At 43.6% G+C, this 22,404-nt stretch overlaps 1 protein-coding gene and 1 long non-coding RNA gene across 5 annotated transcripts in view; one reads left to right on the top strand and one right to left on the bottom strand.

The window, feature by feature from the left end:
* SNTB1 (syntrophin beta 1) overlaps positions 1-20,951 on the bottom strand; it is a 199,249-nt gene extending 178,298 nt beyond the window's left edge. Inside the window, exons 1-2 of one of the 3 annotated variants that reach the window (XM_072949659.1) lie at positions 20,806-20,951; positions 19,517-20,273 (exon numbers count right to left, since the gene is read on the bottom strand). In XM_072949659.1, the coding sequence (XP_072805760.1) occupies positions 19,517-20,069 (553 nt within the window). In that variant the 5' untranslated portion in view covers positions 20,070-20,273; positions 20,806-20,951. The other 2 variants (XM_072949658.1, XM_006211420.3) reach the window with 2 other exon arrangements.
* An 815-nt stretch (positions 20,952-21,766) lies between these two features.
* Positions 21,767-22,404, top strand: part of LOC116285618 (uncharacterized) — a 37,218-nt gene continuing 36,580 nt past the window's right edge. For both annotated transcript variants that reach the window (XR_012064187.1, XR_012064186.1), the window contains exon 1: positions 21,767-22,282. This is a non-coding gene — a long non-coding RNA (uncharacterized lncRNA). The remainder of the gene's footprint in view (positions 22,283-22,404) is intronic.

Raw genomic sequence — 22,404 nt, forward strand, 5'->3', positions numbered from 1 at the left:
ATTATGAAAAATTATGAAAACATTTTACTTATGAAACAAATTATTTCTGCTTATCTTTAATCTTTTCTTAAACACTCCCTCCTCCGCCTACTTGCCCTGACGGAAGCCTGGCTTTCCCCTGAAAATACCACTTCCTTTGTAACTCTTTCCACTTCTAGCCACTCCTTCAACCTCTGTCCAACTACAGGGGCAAAGAAGAAAACTCAGCTAACCCCTGGTTCCCTACTGCCCCTTCCAGACACCTGATCCACTACAGTCTCTCAATGAACTCTGCTCCTTAAGCTACTCAGAAGTAGGGCAAGTCACAAATAAACTTATTTACAAAACAGAAACAGACTTACCGACATAGAAAACAAATGTATGGTTACCAAAGGGGAAAAGGGGTAAGGGATAAATTAGGAGTTTGGGATTAGCAGATACAAACTACTATATACAGAACAGATAAACAACAAGGTCCTACTGTATGGCACAGGGAACTATGTTCAGTAGCATGTAATATTCTATAATGAAAAAGAATATGAAAAAGAACATATATATGTATAACTGAATTACTATGCTGTACACCAGAAACTAACACATTGTAAATCAACTATACTTCAATAAAAATCTAAAAAATAAATTTTTTTTTAAGTATGGCAAGTCATACTCAGGACACCCTTTCCAGAAGTACGTTTAGAATCCCCACTGAGTGGTGAGCACCTGGCCATGTGGCCTGATTCCCTGGACACAGCTGTCTGGACAAAGGAGAGACACCTGACCAAGTCTTAAGTCACACCAGTCAGATTTCCAATCTCTCTCTCTCTCTCTCCCTTTCCCTCTCTGTCTTTCTCTTTCTCTCTCTCTCTCTGAAATCCAGAATTGAAATATTCCTAATGTAGAATGCTGTGAAAAATGGTATTAAAAAATAGCATGGGAGAGGAAATACATACATTCATATTGATTTTTTTTCATTTTCCAAATAATTACTAATTGCCGGAAGCTAGGCAAGTTATCAGTAGCAGATATTTACTGTGCAGTGTTTTTAGGAGGTAAGAAGAAGACTTTAGCTAAAGCGTAGTATTCATGTGGGAAGAAGAAACTAGGCTGAGGCTAAAACTGTAGCAGGTTCTGATGGCAGACTGAAGATTGGGGGTTGTATCCTGCAGTTAAAATTAAAAGGTAGCTGGTTTTACAAAACGTTTCTTAACTGACTCACATCAAGGAGTCCTCTGCATCTCCCTCACTTGTCTTTCAACACTCATACTTTGAATGTAGACTGAAATACAATTCCCACCCACCCTTTTTATTACTGAGATGGAACCGTCTGTTTACACCACGGTTTTCCCTGACTCGGTGCAAGACAATTTCTAACGGAAGAAAAGCGCAGGACATGGCTACACTGTATGTAGGTCTTTTCCCCGAGTGGACTGTAAGCCCCTGGAGGACTTGTTTCGACCTACGGAACCCGCCATAATGCTCAGTACATGGGAGATGCTCTGTCAGTGAGTGCAGACCAAAGCTGAATGAGAAACACGCATCATGAGCTTGAAGATGCAACTGGAATGGACTGAGTTAAAAAAAAAAATCACCCAGAATTTCTGAAAGAATACCTTGCTCGGTGTGGAGAGTACGTCTGGGAAATGTACCTTCTTTGGCATAAAGAGGGGGTGGGAGGAAAAAGCAGTGGAAGGAGAGCCAAATACTTTCAAAGAACAACATCATGTCCTAAGGATAGAGTGATTTAACAGAATGCAACACACCTGTGCTTGCCCAGCGGCACAGTGATTAAGAAATACTGTCATCGCCTTCAAAAGCAAGTTTTCTGAAACATTAAATATGATAACCTCCTCGTAGCTTTTTCCATGGCGACTGCAGTGACCACTTCTAATCACTCTTGCTGAAAAGATAAGGCGAATTGAGATCCAAGAGAGAGGACACCGACTGCCCCTGAAGAAATGCTGTTCCCAAAGGTAACATATCAGCATATAATCTGTCAAGTGTTCTACTCAAGGGACTGACTCTGGTTCAAAAAATTTTTTTTTTCTTCCTGAGTCCTTGGCTTCTGAGAACTAGAATTATGAAGATTGACGCAGTGAGGGTCCAGGGAGTTGTGCAACTGCAAATCAGCCTACTTAACATCAAACCCTACATTGTTTTAACTAGTCAAATACAGATTTTTTTTCCCAAAGTGATTAAAAAAAATCCTATTTAGAAGATTCTACAACACATTAACAATCAAAGATTTAATCTGAATTTTAATGCTGCTGCCAAGGAACGAAAAAATTATTAAAGTTTTTTTTTCATCTTCATCTATTTGTTATTTGAAGCACATGAAAGAACTTTCGTAAATGTGACTAGCTCACAGTGTCTTTCTCAATGATAAATATATGCTTCAACTTCTTTTTAATATAGGTCAAAAACAATCTTTTATTTTTATTTTTAATGCTGTGGGAAGGAAAAAAGTCCTGCAAGTGGTTTAGTTATGGCAATCATAGGGGTAAGATCCAGGAAATGACATTTTCTTCTCATGTGCCTGTTTCCCTTCATGAAACAAACCAGAGGAAGGAGGAAACGGTTGGTGAAGTCAGGATTAAGAAGGTTAACCTCACTGGCAGTTAGCAAGCAGCTGGAGAGACATCGGGGCGTCCTTCAGACCGTGCACTGAACTGAAGCCTGATACAACTCAGCCACTTAGAACAGAATGCTGACAAGTTTTGAAGAAAGGATCTTTCCCTCTCTAAACTTCTCTCATCACCGCTCTCAGCCCCCACCAGCCCAAATTAATTTGTAATTGCAGAAATTTTTCAGACCTTCACATAGAAAGCTCAGAGGGTAAGGCCTGTCTTTAAAATTGACTAACTTACTCAATCATTCATTCGCTTATTCATTCATTCCTTCAACTAGTATTTACTGAGTGCCCACTGGATTCCAAGTAATCCTCTAGGCACTGGGAATATACCCTCAGGAAGGGAATCAGACAAGAAACCAATAAATAATATATAATACACGCCCTCTACACACACACACACACACACACACACACACACACACACACACTTGGCCCTCTGTAACCAGATGTGGAAGCTGCAGACACCAGGTACTAAGGGCTGACTCTGCTACCCCATTTTCTATAAGGGACTTGAGCATCAGTGGATTTGGGTATCCACAAGGTGTCCTAGAACCAATCCCTGCGTGAATATTAAAGGCCGGCTGTATTAGAGAATATCCTAAGTATGTACTATGATGTGCTAGAAAGAAATCAGGGTGAAGATATAAAGGGGAGGGTCATTAATAACAATCTCATTAGTTAGTTTTACAACTACAGCATCAAGATGCCAATTCTTCAATTTTCCACTGATCACTATTTCAGGTGACACTGGTAATATTAGTTTGTACTACTAATTCAGTCAGTGCTGATTCTCAATTTATGGTCATCTTATTCCTTGCCCCTTACCCCCATTTCTTAGTTAATGCTGCAAACTCTGGTCCCTCTAAAATTGAGGATAAGGAGCAAAGGCTTCAGAGAAGGAACCATATCCTCCGTCTCCTGCTCTTCTTCTGAGACAGCCCTCAGCAGGGCCACAGCCACACCTTCTCAGCGACTTCTTAGTTTACTTGTATCTTTACAAAACCATTTTCAAATGATCTTCCCTGATTAGTCTACTTCTAGTGATTCATGGTTTTGTCACTGGTTGGGTACAAGGCTACAACTTTGAAAGCATGTTAAACCTGATTTTCAGATAAGCAACAATTTTTTTTTTAGCATAAGTATGTCCCATGCAATATTTGGGACATAGTTATACTTTATTTTTTAAATCAAGTAACTGTTTTGTATCCAGTACCTCTATATGTGAACATTCCGGAAACTACATTAATGATTTACTTCAGTAGCATGGATATCAGGTTTTGACCCATTCAGAAATGAGAGAAATTGCGTCCAAGTAAAGTACTCCTGGCAAGGCTAACATGCATGAGAGCAAAATTCTGTAGTGCCGTATGCAGCCTAACAGAGATCTAGTCCCCACCTGTTTCATGAACACAGATCAATCTGCAACAGCCTTTACCACTGCCAGCCCCTCTGTGCTGACTCACACACCTACAGGTGATGAGGAATTTATTTGAACGCTTAGTAAAGACAGATGGTGTCATTAGACACTTGACAAAGAGAAAAAATGTTCTAGAATTCAATTACTATGCACGCACTCCTTAAACTCTTTGCCAAATTTTAATGAAATTTATTCTAAAACATCCTATAGGAGGTGTATTCCTTTGCTCGGGCGGCCATAACAGAGCATCACAAACTGGGCAGCTTGAACAACGGAAACCCGTTCTCTCTCCGTTCCGGAGGCTGGAAGTTGGAAATCAAGATGTTGGCAAGGTTGGTTCCTTCTGAGGACCGTGACGGAGAATGAGTTCCACACCTCTCTCCAACTTCTGGTGGTTTGCTGGCAATCTTTGGAGTTCCTTGGCTTATAGAAATATCACCCCAATCTCTGCCCTCATGTTCACATGGTATTCTGTGTATATGTGTGTGTGTGTGTGTGTCCAAATTTCCTCTCTGCATATGGGTACAAGTTAAGGTCCCACCCTACTCCAGTATGACCTCATCTTAACTAACTGTAATTGCAATGACCCTATTTCCAAATGTCACATTCTGAAGCACTGGGGGATAGAACCTCAACATATGGGTTTGGAAGGGACACAGTTCACTTATAATAACGGGTAGAATCTGTAAACGTGTTAGAAAGATGGGAGAGAAGAGCCAAAAATCAATGAGACAGGTCTGGATATGAAACCTGATGGCAAGAAGCTGTGAAGTGAAGCGGGAGATGGGAGGCTCCCAAGGCCTGGGACCAGCCCCCAGGAGTCTAACTATCCCAGCCTGGGCGGAGACAAGGCTTAGAAGAGGCCGCTCTGCATGCAAGCTCCCTGCTCTGACACAGCATGGAAGGAGGCAGTGACAGACAAGAGTGACTTATTCTGTGTCCAGTTCAGGCTTTGGCTCTGCAAAAGCTCTCCTCCCTGTCCCCAGCTTTCAGGAGCCCTCCCTCATTCTGTGTGTAACCCTTACTACTTGTAACATTCATCTAGCAAAGCTGTCATGTAACATCACATGCATTTTCCACGTACGTTCTTTCCGTATCAGAAACTCTACCGGGGAAACTTTCCATTTTCCCAAGATATATTTTATATGCACAGTTTACATTCCATGTTCACAAATATATATAAAAATAAACATATCTAAAAAAAATAAGTAGCTGAGAGTGGAATTTTACAAATCAGTGTCTGAGAGTCATTCTTTAACATGTTTCTTCTTTCAGATCATCCTTCTGGGCCTTACAGGAATTTTCAAAGGATACACAACTTAATTCAGTACTTGGAACAGTTATAAAGTTATATTCATTTTTCCCTGGTAAATACAGACTTGATAAGAATACCATGCTGGGAACACAGACTCCTGTCACTTCAGAATTATTGAGGCAAAGATACATTTGTGAAGGGTACATTTTTTGGCAAAATGAGAAATGATTCTGGGACGTGAGTTATAATTTAAAATAAAATGTACCCATATAAATATTGTAAAGTGTTTAAAATATTTGAAAAAAATGATTCTGGGACATGAGTTATCATTTAAAATGAAATTTACCCATATAAAAGTTGTCCCGTGTTTAAAATATTTGAAAACCAACACATCCATTTCAGAATTCTATTTTCCAAGTGTTAGAAGGAAGGATCGGGGTCGAGCATCTGGCTTTGTTAATTTAGTCCCTCTTTCAACGAGGGATCAATATAACAAAGGCCTGTGGCCTGGAGACACTGTTGAGTAGTTGTTGAGCCAACACCACGTACATCCAGTCAGTCTTACTAACGGAAGCTGCTTGCTTCTTGCTTTGCCCAGATCCTGCTGTGTTAGGGCCATGGCTATGCCAGCTGCTGATGAGTTAGTTCTGTTCAGTTCACTGACGCTGTTAAGATGAATAAGGCCCGCTCCTTTCTCTTAGGATGACAGAGTCCAGTGCAGGAAGACATACCTACCCCAACGATAACCAGCACACTTCGAAGCAACACGCAGTGCTAATACTGTGCCAAGATCCGTACACACTCTTCCAGTTCTCACATCCACCCCACAGAGAAAGTATTATTGTTACCCCCATGTCTGCCATGAGAAAACTGAGCTCTAGACAGGTGAGGCTGTTGCCCAAGGCCACAAAGCTAGACCGTTCACTTGGCTCATGCCAGGTCTAAACCTTTGACGGGCACTCTGAGGCAGCCGCTCCTTTGCTGCCATAACAGGAACAGTATTATCGAAAGAGGGCTGTGCGCTTAACGTCCTTTGTGCGCTCCAAACCGTAAATAAAGGAAAAATCCATCCATGTGATTCAGAGACGAAACAGAAAAGCCATCTCTTCCATATGACAGTCAGAGCTTAAGTTGCCCACCGTCGATGAGGTCTGATTACCCCAGGTCACCGTGGGCCACACTGCTCCTGATGGTCTTAGCTTCTGTTTCACTGTTTTGTAGTTAATGAACAGATATTTTGGGCCAGTGATTCTCAGCCCTGATTGTACATTAGAATCACCTGGGGAGCCAGTAAACCACCTAATACCCAGAATAAATCTGTGGCTAATTAAAGTCAGGATCCCTTAGGGAAGCATCCCATCATGAGGGCTTCTAAAGCTTCCTGGGTGTCTGTAATGCACGACCAAATTTGAGAACCAATGCTACAGGCTGTACACCAGTGTCTCTCAACTGGGGGCTATCCTGCCTTCCAGGGGACATCTGGTAATGTCTGGAGACATTTTTTGTTATTACAAGTAGGGGGAGAGGATGCTACTTGCATCTACCCAGTGGATAGACGCAAAGGTGCTGCTAAACATCGAAACATCCCAGTTAGAGAAAGCAGCCCCTCACCTCAAGAATTATCCAGTCCCAAATGCCAGTAGCACTGAGGTTGAGAAGCACAATGTTTCCTTTTGGGCCGATTAATCTAACCCATGCATAACCTACTTGCAGGAACTGTGCAATCAACTAACTGGAACTGCATGACTCCCAGCTAACCACACACTCAAAGAAACTAAAAATCAGGTATAGGTGGCCAAAATTTTGCCTTACAAGCTCTCCTGAGGATAATATATTCAATCTTGATTGCGTCTGAACTAGTCTTTACAAAAGATTTGGGACAGAAATGTCCAGACCTGAGCACAGTATGTCTTCCATCACGATTTCCTCTGAACACTTTCAAATCAGGACATGAGGTTCTGTTGAAGTCTGAGTTAGTACATCACATCCTCTCTGCAGTCAACTTTACATGCAGAAGGCTGGTTACAGGGAATACTTGCAGTTCTCTGCCTGGAGGGCATCTTTTTGGCAGGCGGGGTTGGGGGGCTACTCGAGGCCCTCACAGAGATGCCAGCAGAAGTACCAGAGAGGTAATACCCCCAGCAGTAAACGTTAATGAAATGATGGGTGGAGAGTTGGCGAATAAACGTACCCACCTCCTCACCCCTCACTTAGGACATGCTAAGCTCTAGAGTGGCCAAGTAGCTCACAGTGGGGTCTTTATAAGTTCATTCCCTTCACCATCTCACACTCCTGCTCTACTTTCAGTGTTTTCTGGAATTCCACCCCAAATAAACTTTTTACATGGAGATATACATCTCTGGGGGGACACAAAAATGGAACAAATCTCAAAATATGTGACACTATCAGATATGCGTAGCACGCTGAAAAATGAGCTGGAGAGAAAGGTACACAGAGCCATCTGAGTCAATACTGGTGCAAAATAAAAAGCCTTCAAGAAACTATTATTCATGTGTTCACAGAGAACAGCAAAGATATTGCATCCACAAAACAAGAGGATGCTATAAAAAAAAAAAAAGAATGAACGATGAAACCAATCCCAAAATGTTCTTGGAACTTAGAGATATGACAGACAGAAACTTTTTTAAAATTCAATACAAGAGTTGTAGGTATAAATCCAGTAACTGTCCATAAAAGAGAAGGACAACTGGGGAGAAAAAAACATGATAGCAACAAAAATTCATTTATTAGTGTGTCAGTACAGAGGGTCCAATATCCAACTAATAAGACTTTTACACACAGAAAAAAAAAAAAGTGGAGGAGAGGAACTGTCAAAGAGGTAATACAAGAAAATATTCCAGAATTGAAGTGTTACCACCTTCAGAACACAGGTCCCAACTGACTCAGTAAATGGCACCCTAAAAGTCTCAGTTATTTTTTTCTTGACACTCTAAGGCCCAAAGAATTACCCAGCAATTCAATTTATTAAGTAGTCAAGTCCAAACAATGTGGTACATCTTTATGTCCTAAAAACTTAGCATTTGTTGAACACTGTACAACTTCTCAAACCTTGGAATTATGTTGGATATTGCCACCCTCATTTCCTGCTCCACACTACTTTGCATGTGGTACTTGTTTTTATTTTATTTTCCTTCATTTTATTTATTTTCTTATCACAACAATTGCAGAAAACCCAGCTTTGCAAAGATATCGGCACCACTGAAAGAACGTGGCAATCTAATGTTGAAACTCCCATTAACGGCTTTCCTGATGTCCAACAAAAATTGCTGTTTTCTTTGAAACTTTAAAACATTCTATGGCATTCTTATGAGTTCACTGGGGCATCCTAGAGCACGCTGGCACAGAGTTTGGGAACTAAGGCTTCAGCCTTTATTGTCCATCAAGTACTTAGACCATTGGTTACCAAAAGCCTCACGCCAACACTAACCATTATATACAACTGAGAATATCAGTGATGAAAAGAAGCATTAAAAGTTCTCAGAAAGAAGAAATAGTTCACATATAAAAGAAAGAGAATGAGAATGGCATAAGACTTCTCACCAGCAACCCTGAAAATTGCAGAGGTAAAATGACTTGCTACCTTAGACTATCACACCCAAAGGACCAACCCAGTGAGAGAGTAAAGGTATTATCACACATTTACCTCCCAAACGTTCTTTCTCAGGAAGCCACTAAAGAATGTGCTCCAGCAAAGCTATGGAGTAAACAAAAGTGAAAGTGATGGTTAATCCAGGAAGACACAAGAGAAAGCCAAGGACAGCCTGGGGAAGATGGCCACACACCAGGCCAAGAAAGAACCAGTCCAGAGGGGCAGGGCTCCAGGAGGAAAATAAACAGAATGGGTGAATTATTTGATATGTGCAAACATTTGGAAAAAAAATCTGCTAGAAATTTGATACTTTCAGTGCTATATCTGGGGGGGGAAAATCAAGGTAGGTACAAGAAAACTACACAAATGGGAAAATAAAAAAAGAGAAGGTGTTAGTAACTGCAAGAAACCTGATTACAGAACATTACTTGGCTGGAAAATGGAATGATACAGACATGATCATAATTTTATAAACATAGACTGACTTAGTCAATAATGGCTAAAATTGATAAATCAAGAAATATCAGTATAGGCATATTATTTAGAATATTAGAATCTATTCTACTATATAAACAATACATACACTTTAATATTCTAAACAATATGCCAGTACTGCTGTTAGAATAGTCTATATAATACGCCTATATGGCTACATAGTCTAATATTCTGGGTAACAGGAGAGAAAGTATGGGGAAGAGTAGGTGAAAGAATGCTACAAACATTATATTATTTTGATTTAGACAAATTCTAAAAATGAAGTAGAGAGCAGAGGACAATAAATGGATATTGCAAGCAAAAAAAGAAAAATCATGAACCTTGATTTCCATTGCAGATGAAAGGATGTTTCAGATGAAAGTATTCGAACTGCAGGGCCCCAAATAGCCAAGTAATCACTTATACTTAAAATTTCACTTTGCTTATGTAACTCTACTGTACAAGTTGCCTCTTCTGTGAAGCATTCCTTTCCACTTCCGATATCCTTAGTACCTTCAGATATTCCTTAAGTTCTGTTACAGCATTTACTCCTTTGTAATTTATTATTATTATTACAGAACTTATTTGTAATTTATATAAATGTAGTTGATTTCTCTACACCCATCTCCCCTCTGACTATTCCAGTTTAGAAGAACAGGAATTTTATCTCATTTCTCCATAGAGTTTTGCTTAATCTACTACTAAGGTCCCACCTTACAAACATTAAAAGAAAAATTATTTTAGTAACTGTTGTGTAACTAGTGTACACCACACCTTATCAATTCAAACTGCCCTTTTTTGTTGTTCATATTTTACCATCTCTGAATTGGGAGATGGGCCTTAAAAGCTCCAAAGGCCTGGAAAGGAGCCAAGTACTTGAAGAAAGTGTTTATAACTCCTCCTATCATTCATTGAGGACCTCCCAATCTAAGATCAATTTAAATTAGATTATCTGCCTAAGTATTTTTTTTTTAGTTCACACTGACATTGTAAATCCAGACCTAGGTATTTATCAGAACCAACTTGCAATTCAAAATCCTTGGGGACATATTTTTCCTTCCTTCTAACAAATTTAAATTGAGTGGCTCTGTTGTCCCTTTCTGTGTGATGAGTTTATTTTTCATTTTCCCTTACATTGAAGGGATAGCGGACCCTTTGGTGGCCCACCTCGAAGCAGCTATCCTATTAGACTTTCCACTTCAGACAGTTTTTTTCCTTCTTCAGGGTACGTAAACAATGATATATCTTCCACTGGATGGGCCCTTGGAGTCCATGAAACACAGTACTAAATAAATGATAGCAGGAAAAAAAACAAAAGCATATTTCTGACTTAGTAACCGTTTTGTAAATGTTATACATTTTTAATGAAAGAAACATTTGGGCTTTTTTGGGCCAATGCAATCTCCACATTCCTATAATTACTAGAAAATTTTGCAAAGAATTTTGAATTTTGCTGTATTGGTTAAATCTTGCTTGCCCACTTTCCCTTCACAAAACTCTCTTCTGCATGTTCCTGCCTACCAGCATTTTGAGACAGTGCACATTTGCCCACTGAAAACCACAGCAGCCTACACTGTGGTTTGGTTGATGGAAAACATCTGCTGCTGCTAAAAATCATCAATGAAAAACTCACCCCTGCAAGGAAACCAACCCTCCCAGGCCGTCTGTTACACTGTTCAGCTCTCTAACATGGCAAATCCCAGGCTGTCCCTTGTGCCCCTAAAAGGCTTTATAAAACATACGACTGAACCCTTCATTTAACTTACATGATTGAACCCTCGATCCGAAAATCATACTTAGCTAAGCCTGAGATGTGACATATTACATAGTCAGTAATTATTTAGTGCAGACTGTGTTCCAGGCAATGAGCTAACCATTTTACATACATAATCACCCTACTCCTCTCAATGAAACTGCCGATTTAGAAACTGAAGCTTGTAGTTAAGCAACTTGCACAAGATCACACAACTAGAAAGAGGTCGTGTGTGCATTTAAGCCCAGACAGGATAAATCCAAGACCCACTCTCTGAACCACTGTTTTTTATCACTTTGAGGAAAAAACAAAAATTGCAACAGGTTGAGGGGGGTTATTAGCTCAGTGGTAGGGGGCATGCTTGGCATCCACAAAGTCCTGGGTTCCATCCCCAGTGCCTCCGTTAAGGGAGAGAAGGAAAAAAAAAGAAAAAGAAAAAAGAAAAGAAAAGAAATTGCGACAGGAAGAAACAATGGTAGTTTGAACAGCAATGCACATAAGCTGGACATGTCAATTACAGTAACCCTCAGCAAACCATTAAATTTTGGACAGAGCCTCCTGCGTTTATTAACATGCTAAGAACGATGCTTCAGTACACAGGGAGGAGAAGTCGTTTTAAAAAACACTGAGCTGAAGTACGGGTCACCTTTTAATCTGCATGATAATCACTGTTAATCAGGAACTTCTCCATCTTGTCTGTTCCGCGTTGGGAATGGGGCTCATTTGCATGGGCTTCTTAGGACACTGACTTCGTGAGGCACGTTACATATTTTCTCTTAAGTCTCACTCTGCAGGCCAGAGCTCAAGGCGAGCATTATTACAGATCAAAGCCAGTGAAGTGGGTAATGAGGTTTGGAATATAAAACACTAGTTTTATGAACGCGGGGAAAATTCTGGCTTTTCTTTAACATTAACTGCTTTGAGATGCACAATTGGAAGTAGACTTGTTAGCAGGCCACTAGCCGCCAGAGAGTAACTTCCCTTCGCCAAACAGAGCACTGATAGCTTTTTGTTAGATGCCTTTCACACCTATGTAGAGCTGTGTGCAGTGAATTATTTTTGATACACACTCCATGGTGTGACGGCTAAAATGCACCACTGAACAAAAAGAGCGGCTCCCACCCCAGCAGAAAGAAGGAATTGAAGGACCAGTCTGGTCAGCTTCACTTAAGCAATACGGTCTGAATTCTCAGGCCGATGCCTAAGCTTAAAAAAGAAACAATTAAAATATCTAAGTAGACAGCTTCCATCTCCTCAGGTAGGAAGCATCCTTATAGTCTTACTTACTCGGATATGTAGGTCCCTGAGCCCCAGGGGGGCAAAGGAAAGGTGGTTATAAATATAACATTAAAAAAACATTAAAAGGATAATTACATTTTTCTGATAACTTTTAAAATTGTGTCTGGCTTCTCTTTCGTCAATGGTCTTTCAAGACTGGTCTATGTTAAGTGCGTCCTAGGTTTATAAAAGCCCGCCTTCATTCCTCTTCCCTACGGGCAAATGTTTCATTATCGATGCCAAATGTTTATCCCGTGGTCCAACAGCATGAGTGGCAGAGGATGGGAGTCATAAAAAACGGTCGCTAAATCCCTATATTCCTTCTCTCCTGCCCCCCACTTCCCTCCTTTCTCCCATCCATCTGTCCTGTCATTTTTTTGCTTTCTAACACATTTTAACAGCCTAATGTCTGCCAGGTACTATGCTACATACGCTGGGGGAAAAAAAAATCACACGATTTGTCTTACTAATCTCAAGTAAGACTCCTGGAACCAGAGGCCTGATTCCTCTGAGACTTGTTTTTGTTCCCCGCACAATATCTTGTGTTTGTTCGTGTAATACGCAGCAGGAGGAGCCTGCTGGGGTGTTAGATACCCTGATTTCCCTGCCCCCTCATTGTCAGGGTCACCTACCCTCCAGCATTTCTCTCTCCTGTACAGAAGGGGGATCCTAACACCTCTCCAAGCATCTGCAAAGGGTTGACCTGATGACAAAATCATACTGTGGGTGAAGCCACTTCACAGACCTAAGCTTTGTTCAGGTAGGTGCCCCTTGCATATAATTCTCCTACATATAGTGGCTGCGCACCAGGGCGGCTGGGTGGGCACAGGGAGCTGGTCATTTCACAAGAGGCTTGCCAACTGCATGCTAGAAGCACGGCTCTAGAGAGTTGGCTTCTTGAAATGTGAAACTGAGCGTGACATTTCCCTGTTTAAAACACTTCACTCTCAGCGTGAAATCCAACTCTGCAACAAGGCCTACAGCCTTGACCCCTCCTGCTCAATTTTCTGGTCTTTTTTCCCTCCTGCCCTTCAGTGAGGCCTGAAGGTCACATTCTGCCCGCCTGGCCACACTGAGCTCCAGCTGATGCCCAAGCTCTTTTTCGGGGCTGCCCCGAGGCACTTGCCTTCCACAGCCCAAGACTGAGCCAGCTGCCCTTCCCGCAGGGCCACCACAGCATCCCCTAATCTCTGGACATAGCACCTATTACTCCTGTAGTTGCCTGCAAGGTGCTTATCTGTGTCTGTCACTAAAATGTTGCTTCTTGAGGGCAGTCCCCTAGTGGTACGTGGCACATGGAAGACACTGAGTTAACAACTTGTTAGATGGGTAAGTAGATGAATAAATGAGGGCCTCCTTTGCAATGAGACAGGAAGTGATTCTGTCCTGTGGTTCAGAATATTCTTTAGGTCCTACCTGGGAACTCTGGACCATTACAACTTCAGCAAACCAGAAGTGGCAGCAGAAAAATGCCCCCCCTCCAAAAGATGCCCACATCCTAGTCTCCAGATCCCTGAATGTGTTACCTTACATGGCAAAGGGGAATTAGGGTTGCAAATTGAATTAGGGTTGTAATCATTTCACTTTAAACGGAGAGATTATCCTGGATTATCTGGATGCGTCCAATGTAATCACCAGGGTCCTTTCAAATGCAAGAGGGAGACAGAATAGAGGTTGGAGGGATTAGAGCTGAGAAGGGTTCAAACTGGTACCCCAGGCTTAAACATGGAAGGGAGCCATGAGCCAGAAGCTTCTGGAAAAGGCAAAGAAACAATTTCTCTCCTAGGGCCTCCAGAAAGGAATGCAAGCCCTACAGACACCTTGCTTAAATTTAGCTCAATGAGGTCTGCGTCGGGCTTCCAACTTTATCAAACTGTAAGATAGTTGTTCTTTAAATTTACCAGGGTTTCTGGTCATTTGTTTTAGCAGCAATAGAAAACTAACATTCCAGACAAGAAAGTGGAAGAAAATCCTCATTAGGACAAACATTCCACCTCCTGGAGCTTCACTTTCCTAATCAAGAAACTGAGGATAAGCATCTCTAATCCACTTAATTTATGAGGCTATTTAGGAGGATCAGAAGCTTTAAGGCCTGTGCTTGAATGTCCCCCTCCAGCCTTTATTCACTGTGTTCCTTTGGCAAGTGACTTAACCAATTGGTGCCTCAGTTTTTCCATCTGTAAAATAGACATACTGATTGTACTGGGTTATTGTGAGAATCCAATGATTTAGTCCATGTAGAGTGCTTAGAACAGCATCTAGTTCGATGTAAGAATCACACAAGTACAAGTTAGCTACTATCACACATGTAAAGAGTTTGCAAAATTACAAGTATTATGAAAGGTAAAGTAGAATTAGCATTTTTATACAACACTGGTTTTCACGAGGGTGGTTCCTGCCCTTCCCCAATAGCAGTTCATAAATTTATAGAGGTATTTTAGAAGTCAAGGTGGCTCGTGGTGGCATAATGCTAGCATTTAGTGATAGAAGCCAGGGATCCAAGACATCCTGCAACATCTGAGACAGTCCTTCATAGTGCAAGATTCTTCCAGATCCCAAATGATACCACACACCCCGACCCATCTTCATTTGTGCATTGATGGTGATTTTACACACAGGTACACGAATCTCCCTCCTTCATTACGATCCCTGTGTACTGGTACCATGCATTTATTTATTGAAACATATTTTTTATAATTTACCTCATTTCTGTATTTTCTTAATGTCAATAATTATAAAATAATAGAGCATTATATTGATTTTTTTTAATTTAGAGTTAGGTTATATTTATGAAATTCATTCCATGACAATAAAAAGGGTGTTAGAGTTGTTATCAAAAGTGTGTTGGGTCTGAATTTATATGATTTGAAGTGAAATAAGGGTTAGAGATGGCTTAACCCAGCTCCCTAGCTTTCCAATGAAGAAAATCAAGGTCCAAAGAGATAAAGTAGCTTGCAAACAGTATAACTATTAGTTCAAAGAAAACTCAAGTTTCAAGACTCTAATTGCAGGGTTCTTGGGTATTCCTTAAGAATCTGCACATCCTAAATAAAGTAAGATTCTTTGAAATTCAAGTTCCTCATCCAATCCTGAAATTGTATGCCAGCAAAATCACTGTCCTTCCCTTGCACCCCATCTTCCTGCCCTGCCATCCCCACTTCCACCACCAGAGAAAGTGATTATGAAAGGGACATTTTAGGTGATCTCAACAGCCAAGCGTTCCTGGGAGCGGTACTGAGGCAGCAGCTTTGATGGACAGGGTTAACGTCAACAACTGTCTCTGACTTCCTCCTTTCAGTTTCCAATTTTCTATTCCAGTTCCATAGGACACCTTTGTGCCCAAGGATAATTCTGTCCACCCCTCATCTCCACTTTCAGAACATTCTGCACTCTTTGATGGCAACAAATTTATGAAGAAACTAATTTTATTGCAGCTTCAGTTACAAACAGGTTGATACAATCCAAATTATGTTTTTACTATTAATATAAGGGCAAAAAATGCTTCCCCTCATCCCCACTTTTGTACCTAAAGCTGCCAAAGATGTTTACGCAGATGTCTCCTGCCCAAGTCCAGGCAGCGCACCCCTGGAGTTTCAGGGCTCAGTACCTGCATGGCTGAACACAGGGCCCTGTTCTCAACTCTCTAAAATGGGAAATGAATTCACAGTGTGAAGATCTCTGATCTTAACTTTGATGCACTTTTGGTTTAACCCTGACTTGACTGGCATAGTTTATTCACTCTCTAGGTTTGAATTGCAGTTTAATCTATTTGCTGGTCATGTTTTCAATGATGGAGGCCCCATCACATTGTAAATTTGGGCCATATCACACCAGCTCTCTCTCAATAGCCAGACAGTTGGGGATTAGGGCTTTGAGACTCAATCCTCTTTCTGGTGTCTCCCCTTTAAGGAGCCCACACAATTGCCCTTTGCTGCTCATGGCTGTCCCAAGCACATCAGCATATTCAAGGAGTCAGGGGAAGAACATCTTAAGCCCAATAACTGATGAAGCTTCAACTGATTCAAGCACCTCTTTGAAGCAGAAGCTGGAAGCATCAATTCCACCTCAAGCTTTTAAAATTCTGATAGACCTGGATGCCTTCTAATTCTGCTACTCTAAGTAAATAACCTGCTGTCTGTAAACTTTCGTTTCTCATCAATAAAATGAACAACAGTAGCACTAGCCTCATGGAGTTACCAGAAGTGTAACACGAACAAGTGTAGGTAAAGCGTGGCACTTACTAAGTGCTCATGAAATGTTAGCTATTGCTGTGATTCTCTTTTCCCAGAGGAATCGTCTGGTAATATTGCAGTTCTATAGCACAAAGAAAGAATAAAAATTAAAATATAAACTCCAGTAAAGGAAGAGGAAACATGTATTCCTTAGAAAGGGCAAAACCATCTTTATTTCATTTAAACTATAAAAGTAACTAATCACAGCAGGCATTTGATACTTGGCCACCTCCTTTTTTAAAATTGAGTGCCCTTTCCATATAGCAATGTCGTAAGTTAGCATTTCTTTATTCTCATTTTTCAGAAGACAGTGAGACTCAGAGATGTTAAGATCCCTCTGGGGCAAAATTTAAGTCTAGAATTATAGGCATTGAAATTCGCTGTGCGGGGGTTTCACTTCTCATGATGCTCCAATAGTAGAGGCAGTCACTCTCCACTAGGGGGCGCATGTCATTTAATGGGGGTGTGCACTGCCAGAGGTTGAGACTAGTTTCCATCCGCTATCTCAAAAAACAACCCACCCAAAAGGCAATCTAAGTAAACAAACTAACAGTGTATTTGCCATATAAATATACCTTTAATACGTCCCCCTTAGCTCTCTCGTCCAACTAGATTACATCTGCAAAGCTTTTCCTCTGTAGAGATTCCGGAATTAAGATGGCACTTAAGTCCAGGGGCAAGTAGATAGATGATTTTTAAAAGCCCTTCTGGTGGTTCTGCTAATTCCTTTCAGCTAGGAATCCCTGTCCTAGGGCAACTACAAAAAAGAGGATGTGTGCTATTTGGTTTGATGATCCACGATCACTCCCACCACATTTAGACCCAATACTCATCAGAAGAGACGCTGCTTTGAGAGGGACCTCTACTTGCTTCTCTTAATAGCAGTGGATTTCTGAAAACTCAGATGGAGAATAAGACTGCTGCCCCAAGCTCAGGTGGTTCATGTCTAAGAGGCCCACAGATCTTTCCCTGGAAATCCTGCCTAGAACACATGACAATCCATTGTAAGAATGCCACGTTGAGACATTTTACAAAACACACTGTTCAGTTGCTGCACCAATAAAGTCAGACAACTGCTTGATTCTTTTTTTTTTCTTTGTCTAAGTTTACTTTTAACTGTAGGGAGTCACAATTTCTTCCTCTTTTGGGGTGAGACAGTTTTTTTTTTAACCCCTTTGCTAAGTCGTTCATTAAACTGAAACTTAGGAGAAGTGACATAATGAAGGGCAGTGCCTGAAATAGAAATGACCTGCCTTTTGTGCCCCCGCTATGCTGCAGTCAATATTGCAAACTGAGCAGGTGTCCAGTCGTTTATAGTCCAAACTGCACTTGCCGCAGATCCCACCTGCCTCTTGTCACACAAGCCAACACACACTTGAATCAAGAAAACTCTTTTTTTCTGTTTACTTATGTTAATCATCAAGCCAAAGCAAATAGCCTTTCATTTTCTGAATCCCAGGCAGCAGTTAAATATGAAGACATCACAAATCCTCTAGATAAACAAGGAGGGAAAAATCCCTTCTGTGTTCTAGGCCAGGAGGTGGGCCATCATGCACCAGAGGGTTGCATCAGCTGTCACACAGAACAGAGTTGGTTTTCCAACTTTGAACTCACTCAGCTTCACACACCAGCACCAGCTCACAATCGGTGAGCAAGAAATTTACCTAAATCCTTAGTTTAGGACTTCAATCAACCACCAGTTTACAAAGTCTCAGTTGAAACATTTCTGTTTCAATGGCCATGGATTCATTTACTCATTTACTCATCATTCTTGTCACTGGGCTCAAAGGAGATGGCCCATAACTAAGTGAAAGACCCCAGACGACTCAGTCTACAGTGTGGGGTGCGGGGGTGGTGGTGGATAAATAGATGAAATAATTACACAATATTAGTGCTTTCAGAGGCAGGTACAAAGTGAGCTAAGGGGCAGAGAGGCAAGTATCAAGAGAGAAAATGAAGCTGTGGTGGGAAAGGAGAATGAATTACGGCCTTACTCCTCTACTGCCCTCCTCCCCGGGCAGGCTTAACGCCACACAACCACAAAAGGGTTCAACACGATGCTGCCTATTCTAGTTACATCCACATCCGGTAAGTGAGGGGTTGGGGACATGAGAGAGTCGTTTCTTAGACACCTCACACGCAGGGTCAACTGTTTACAAATGCAAAGTTGTTTCCACACCACTCGGGGAAAGTAAAAAAATAACCCGGGAAATGCAGGCAGAAAAACCACTTCCCCAGCCCTCCACCCAGAGCAACCTGGAATCCAGACTGACCGGCCAAACACCTGGCAGCAGAAGTAAACTTTAGCATGGAGCTGCAACACTCTTGCCAGCCCTTGGCACAGTTTTCCAGCCAGAAGCTCGGTCTCCAGTTTGAAAGGAGGGAAGTCGGGAAAAGTGCTGGGAGTTTCAGCTTTCACGTATTGCCACCCCTCTCTGGCCCCTTTTGAGAGTCAACCCTTTTAGCTGAGCTGCCCGGGCTTCCGAGGAGAAAACTGTGCCAAAGCAGAAAACTGTCCGAGTTGTGATTACTCAGTGAGCTGGCTTGGGAACGTGGACGTATCCGCCTCATCCCCGGTCCCACTTCCCAGCCCCTACGCTGCTCTCGGATTTTGCGCGGATTGCGAGGCAACGTGCACCACGCACGCGACCCCGTGCTCGGCACAGGGAGGGAGCTCAGACCCCGCTCGCCTGGCCTTTTCCTGCACCCTCGCTGGGTCAACGCCTGGGACGACTCTCAGGTGGGGACAAGTTGCCCCCAGGTGGGTGAAAGTTGTCAAAACTCCGCCACCCGCGCACGGCGACTCCCTGGGGGGTGACGGCGCGCGGGCGGGAGGGGAGGGGGGAGGCGCGCGTCTCCCGAGCGGCCCCCGTGGCGTTAACCCCTCACCTTCCAGCAGCACTTCCTTGCCAGCGCGCTTCAGCGCCTGCACCGCCTCGTCGTGGGTGGCGTCCCGCAGGTCGGCCCCGTTCACTGACAGGATGGCGTCGCCCACGTACAGGGCCTGGGTCTGGTCCGCCGCCAGCCCCTTGAAAATCTTGCTGATGAGGATGGGCATCTTGTTCTCCTTGCCCCCCTTGATGCTGATGCCCAGCCCGCCCAGCTCCTGCTTCAGCACCTTCACGCCACGCTTCTGGTTCGAGATGGACTCGGGCACCTGCTCGGGCAGGTCGGTGAAGGCGGTGCGGACCCCGGCGGGCGAGTCCGGGGGCTGCGCGCCGCCGGCGCCCCTGCAGAACGAGCCATTGGTGGCGGTCCCGAGGCCGTTGGACGCCGCAGCGCCCTCCTCACAGCTCAGAACCAGGGCGTCCTCGCTCAAGTTCACCAGAACTTTGTGCCAGCGATCCCGCACCAAAACTTCCAGCAGCCCGCTCCGCTGCGCCCGGCCGCCTCCGCCGCCGGCCGGCCCCGCCGCCGCTGCCGCCGCCGCCGCTACCGCCATCTTTCCGGCATTCTTAAAATGCCATGTGATTGCAAAAGGGGGAAAAGTGGGGAAGGGTTGTAGGGGGAGCGGGGAGAGCGCGCCCCGCAGGGAGAAGGCGGGACGCGGGACTCCACGCCGGGAGTCCGCCGACGCGCCCGGCGCGAGTTGGCAGCCGCAGTCAGGCCGGTTCCCCTGGCCTGATCCTGGCCGGGGTGGAGCAACCTAAAAGAAGAAGGAGAGACAGAAACAGGGGTGGGGGAAAATAAAACAGCCAGCTGCCGGTTGCAAAACCCCAAACCCAGGGGAAGCCGCGGAACGGATAAGCGCGGGGGAGGGTCGAGGGGGAGCGCCGCTCCCGGGGAAGGGCGGGGACCCGCCGCCGCCGCCGCCGCCGGGCTGCCGCTCACCTGTTCCAGCCGCCGCAGCCTCGGCGGTCACACGCCGCGCGCCCGCCCAGACCCTCCCCGCCTCCCTCCTCCGGGCGCACGTCGCCGCAGGGACAGCTTCGCTCTCCACCCCGCCCCAGCCCTCTCTCCTCTCGCCCTTCTGCGCCGGAGCCCGCACGGCACCTTGGCGCGGTCTGCGTGTCCTGCCTTGGTCTCCCCTCTGGATACACCCAAGCCCCCTTCCCTTCCACACCCTGTGTTAAACCGTCCCTGAGTCCTAACCCCCAACCCTGTTGTATATCTAGATGCAAGCCTCCTCACTCTGGCTTCCTCCAGCCAAGTCTTGGCTTCTGCTGCCGAGTTCTTACCTGTCTCTCCTTTCCGCAAGGACTCTCAGGTAGACTCAGACGGAGGCTCTGGGTTTCCTAGAGTCCCGAAGGAGGGCTGTCCCAAGAACCCTGAATGAAACGTCAGCATACCCAGTGCGGGAGAAACTTCCTCTGTCTAAATGCAGGGCTTCTTTCTGCCCGGTGTCTGGAGAGGTGGCTCTGCTGGCTGGGGTTTGTAGCAGGTCACTGCCTGCCCCAGACCCCAGGGACAAATGTTCTTTGAGCTCTAACACATTATATACTCTCTGCTTCTGACCTATCTTTTTTTTTAACCCCAGTGCCACACCAAATGCTTTCGGGGGCTTTCTCCTTCCCAAGATCCAATATAGAAAGTGCAGCACTTAAGAAGCCAGGTGCAATGAATTGTATCTCAAAAGTTCCTTTACCAGTGACTTATTTGGAGCTCAAGCTCTGTTTTTCCCTGGGAAACAACATTATAATCATTGGTTACCTTCCTAGGCCAATCGGGTAATGCCAACTTAACCTGTATCTTTAATAAACCTGAAATCTTCTGGTCCTTAAACTTCTCAAGTTCTCCCCGACCCTATGCAGGTCTCACGGAGCTCTGAAAGTGTTTCACAGTTCTCATCTACTTCCCTTTCCCACCTCTCTTTGCCTTCTCTCCAGAAACAGAACAAAATAAAACAAAATTCACAAAGCTAAGAATTCCGAAAGGTAAACTTAACCCAGCAAGGTGTCAGAAGGAAAGAAATGTTATTGAACACGTTCCCACTGATGTGTATCATCACTGAAAGTTCTCCAACCCTTCCAGAATAACTCACACTTTTAACTGAGAATATTTAAAAACCCAGACCAATCCCCATAGTGTGGCTGGTATTCCAGGCAGGGTACCAGAATGAAATGAAAACATTTGGACTCTCCTTTTCTTTTTCTTTCTTTCTTTTTTTTTTTTTTTTTTTTTTGAGGAAGGGAAGTGACTGCAGGTAGGTCAAGGGGGAACACTTGGAATAGTACTTCTGTTCATAAGCATCCTTATTTCCTGTATTTCTAACTCACCAGGGTTCAAAAAACTCTTAATTCTGTCACATGAAGACACCCACGGCGGGGACAGCAGCACCAGGATCAGACTGCAAGCTGATATGAGCAGCACCACTGCTGGGTGGGAAAGCCAGCTGGGGCTGTCTTCTGCTTTGGAGCCTGAGGACTCACGCTTAATACTCTTCAGGAAAACCAGAGCCCGAGTATCTGCATTCTGACCCCATCGCACAGAGGTGGAGATAGGCAACAGAACGCCAGTGTGATGATTTAGAAATCAAAACAGATCTGTCCCGGACTGAAATCCTCCATTCACATCACACCTGTATCTTGCCTCTGTGGTCAAGCAATGTCAGAGGCCCAGGCATAACTAGAAATAATTTATTGATTTGCCATAAGAAATCGCAGGCTCTGGAATTGGAATTTCTCAGAATCTCTGTGATAAGCACATTTTTTCCGGGTAAGCTAACCTACATGGGAAGGAGCAGGTTGCTCGTTGAAAGTGGAGTCAGAAGGAAGAGAGACAAATATCCAGTAATATTAGGCCTGAGGCATGCATGTTAGCCAGAAACGGGTTTGCCA

The sequence above is a fragment of the Vicugna pacos genome, chromosome 25 (genome assembly GCF_048564905.1).
Source record: "Vicugna pacos chromosome 25, VicPac4, whole genome shotgun sequence".
In the NCBI taxonomy this organism is placed as follows: Eukaryota; Metazoa; Chordata; class Mammalia; order Artiodactyla; family Camelidae; genus Vicugna; species Vicugna pacos.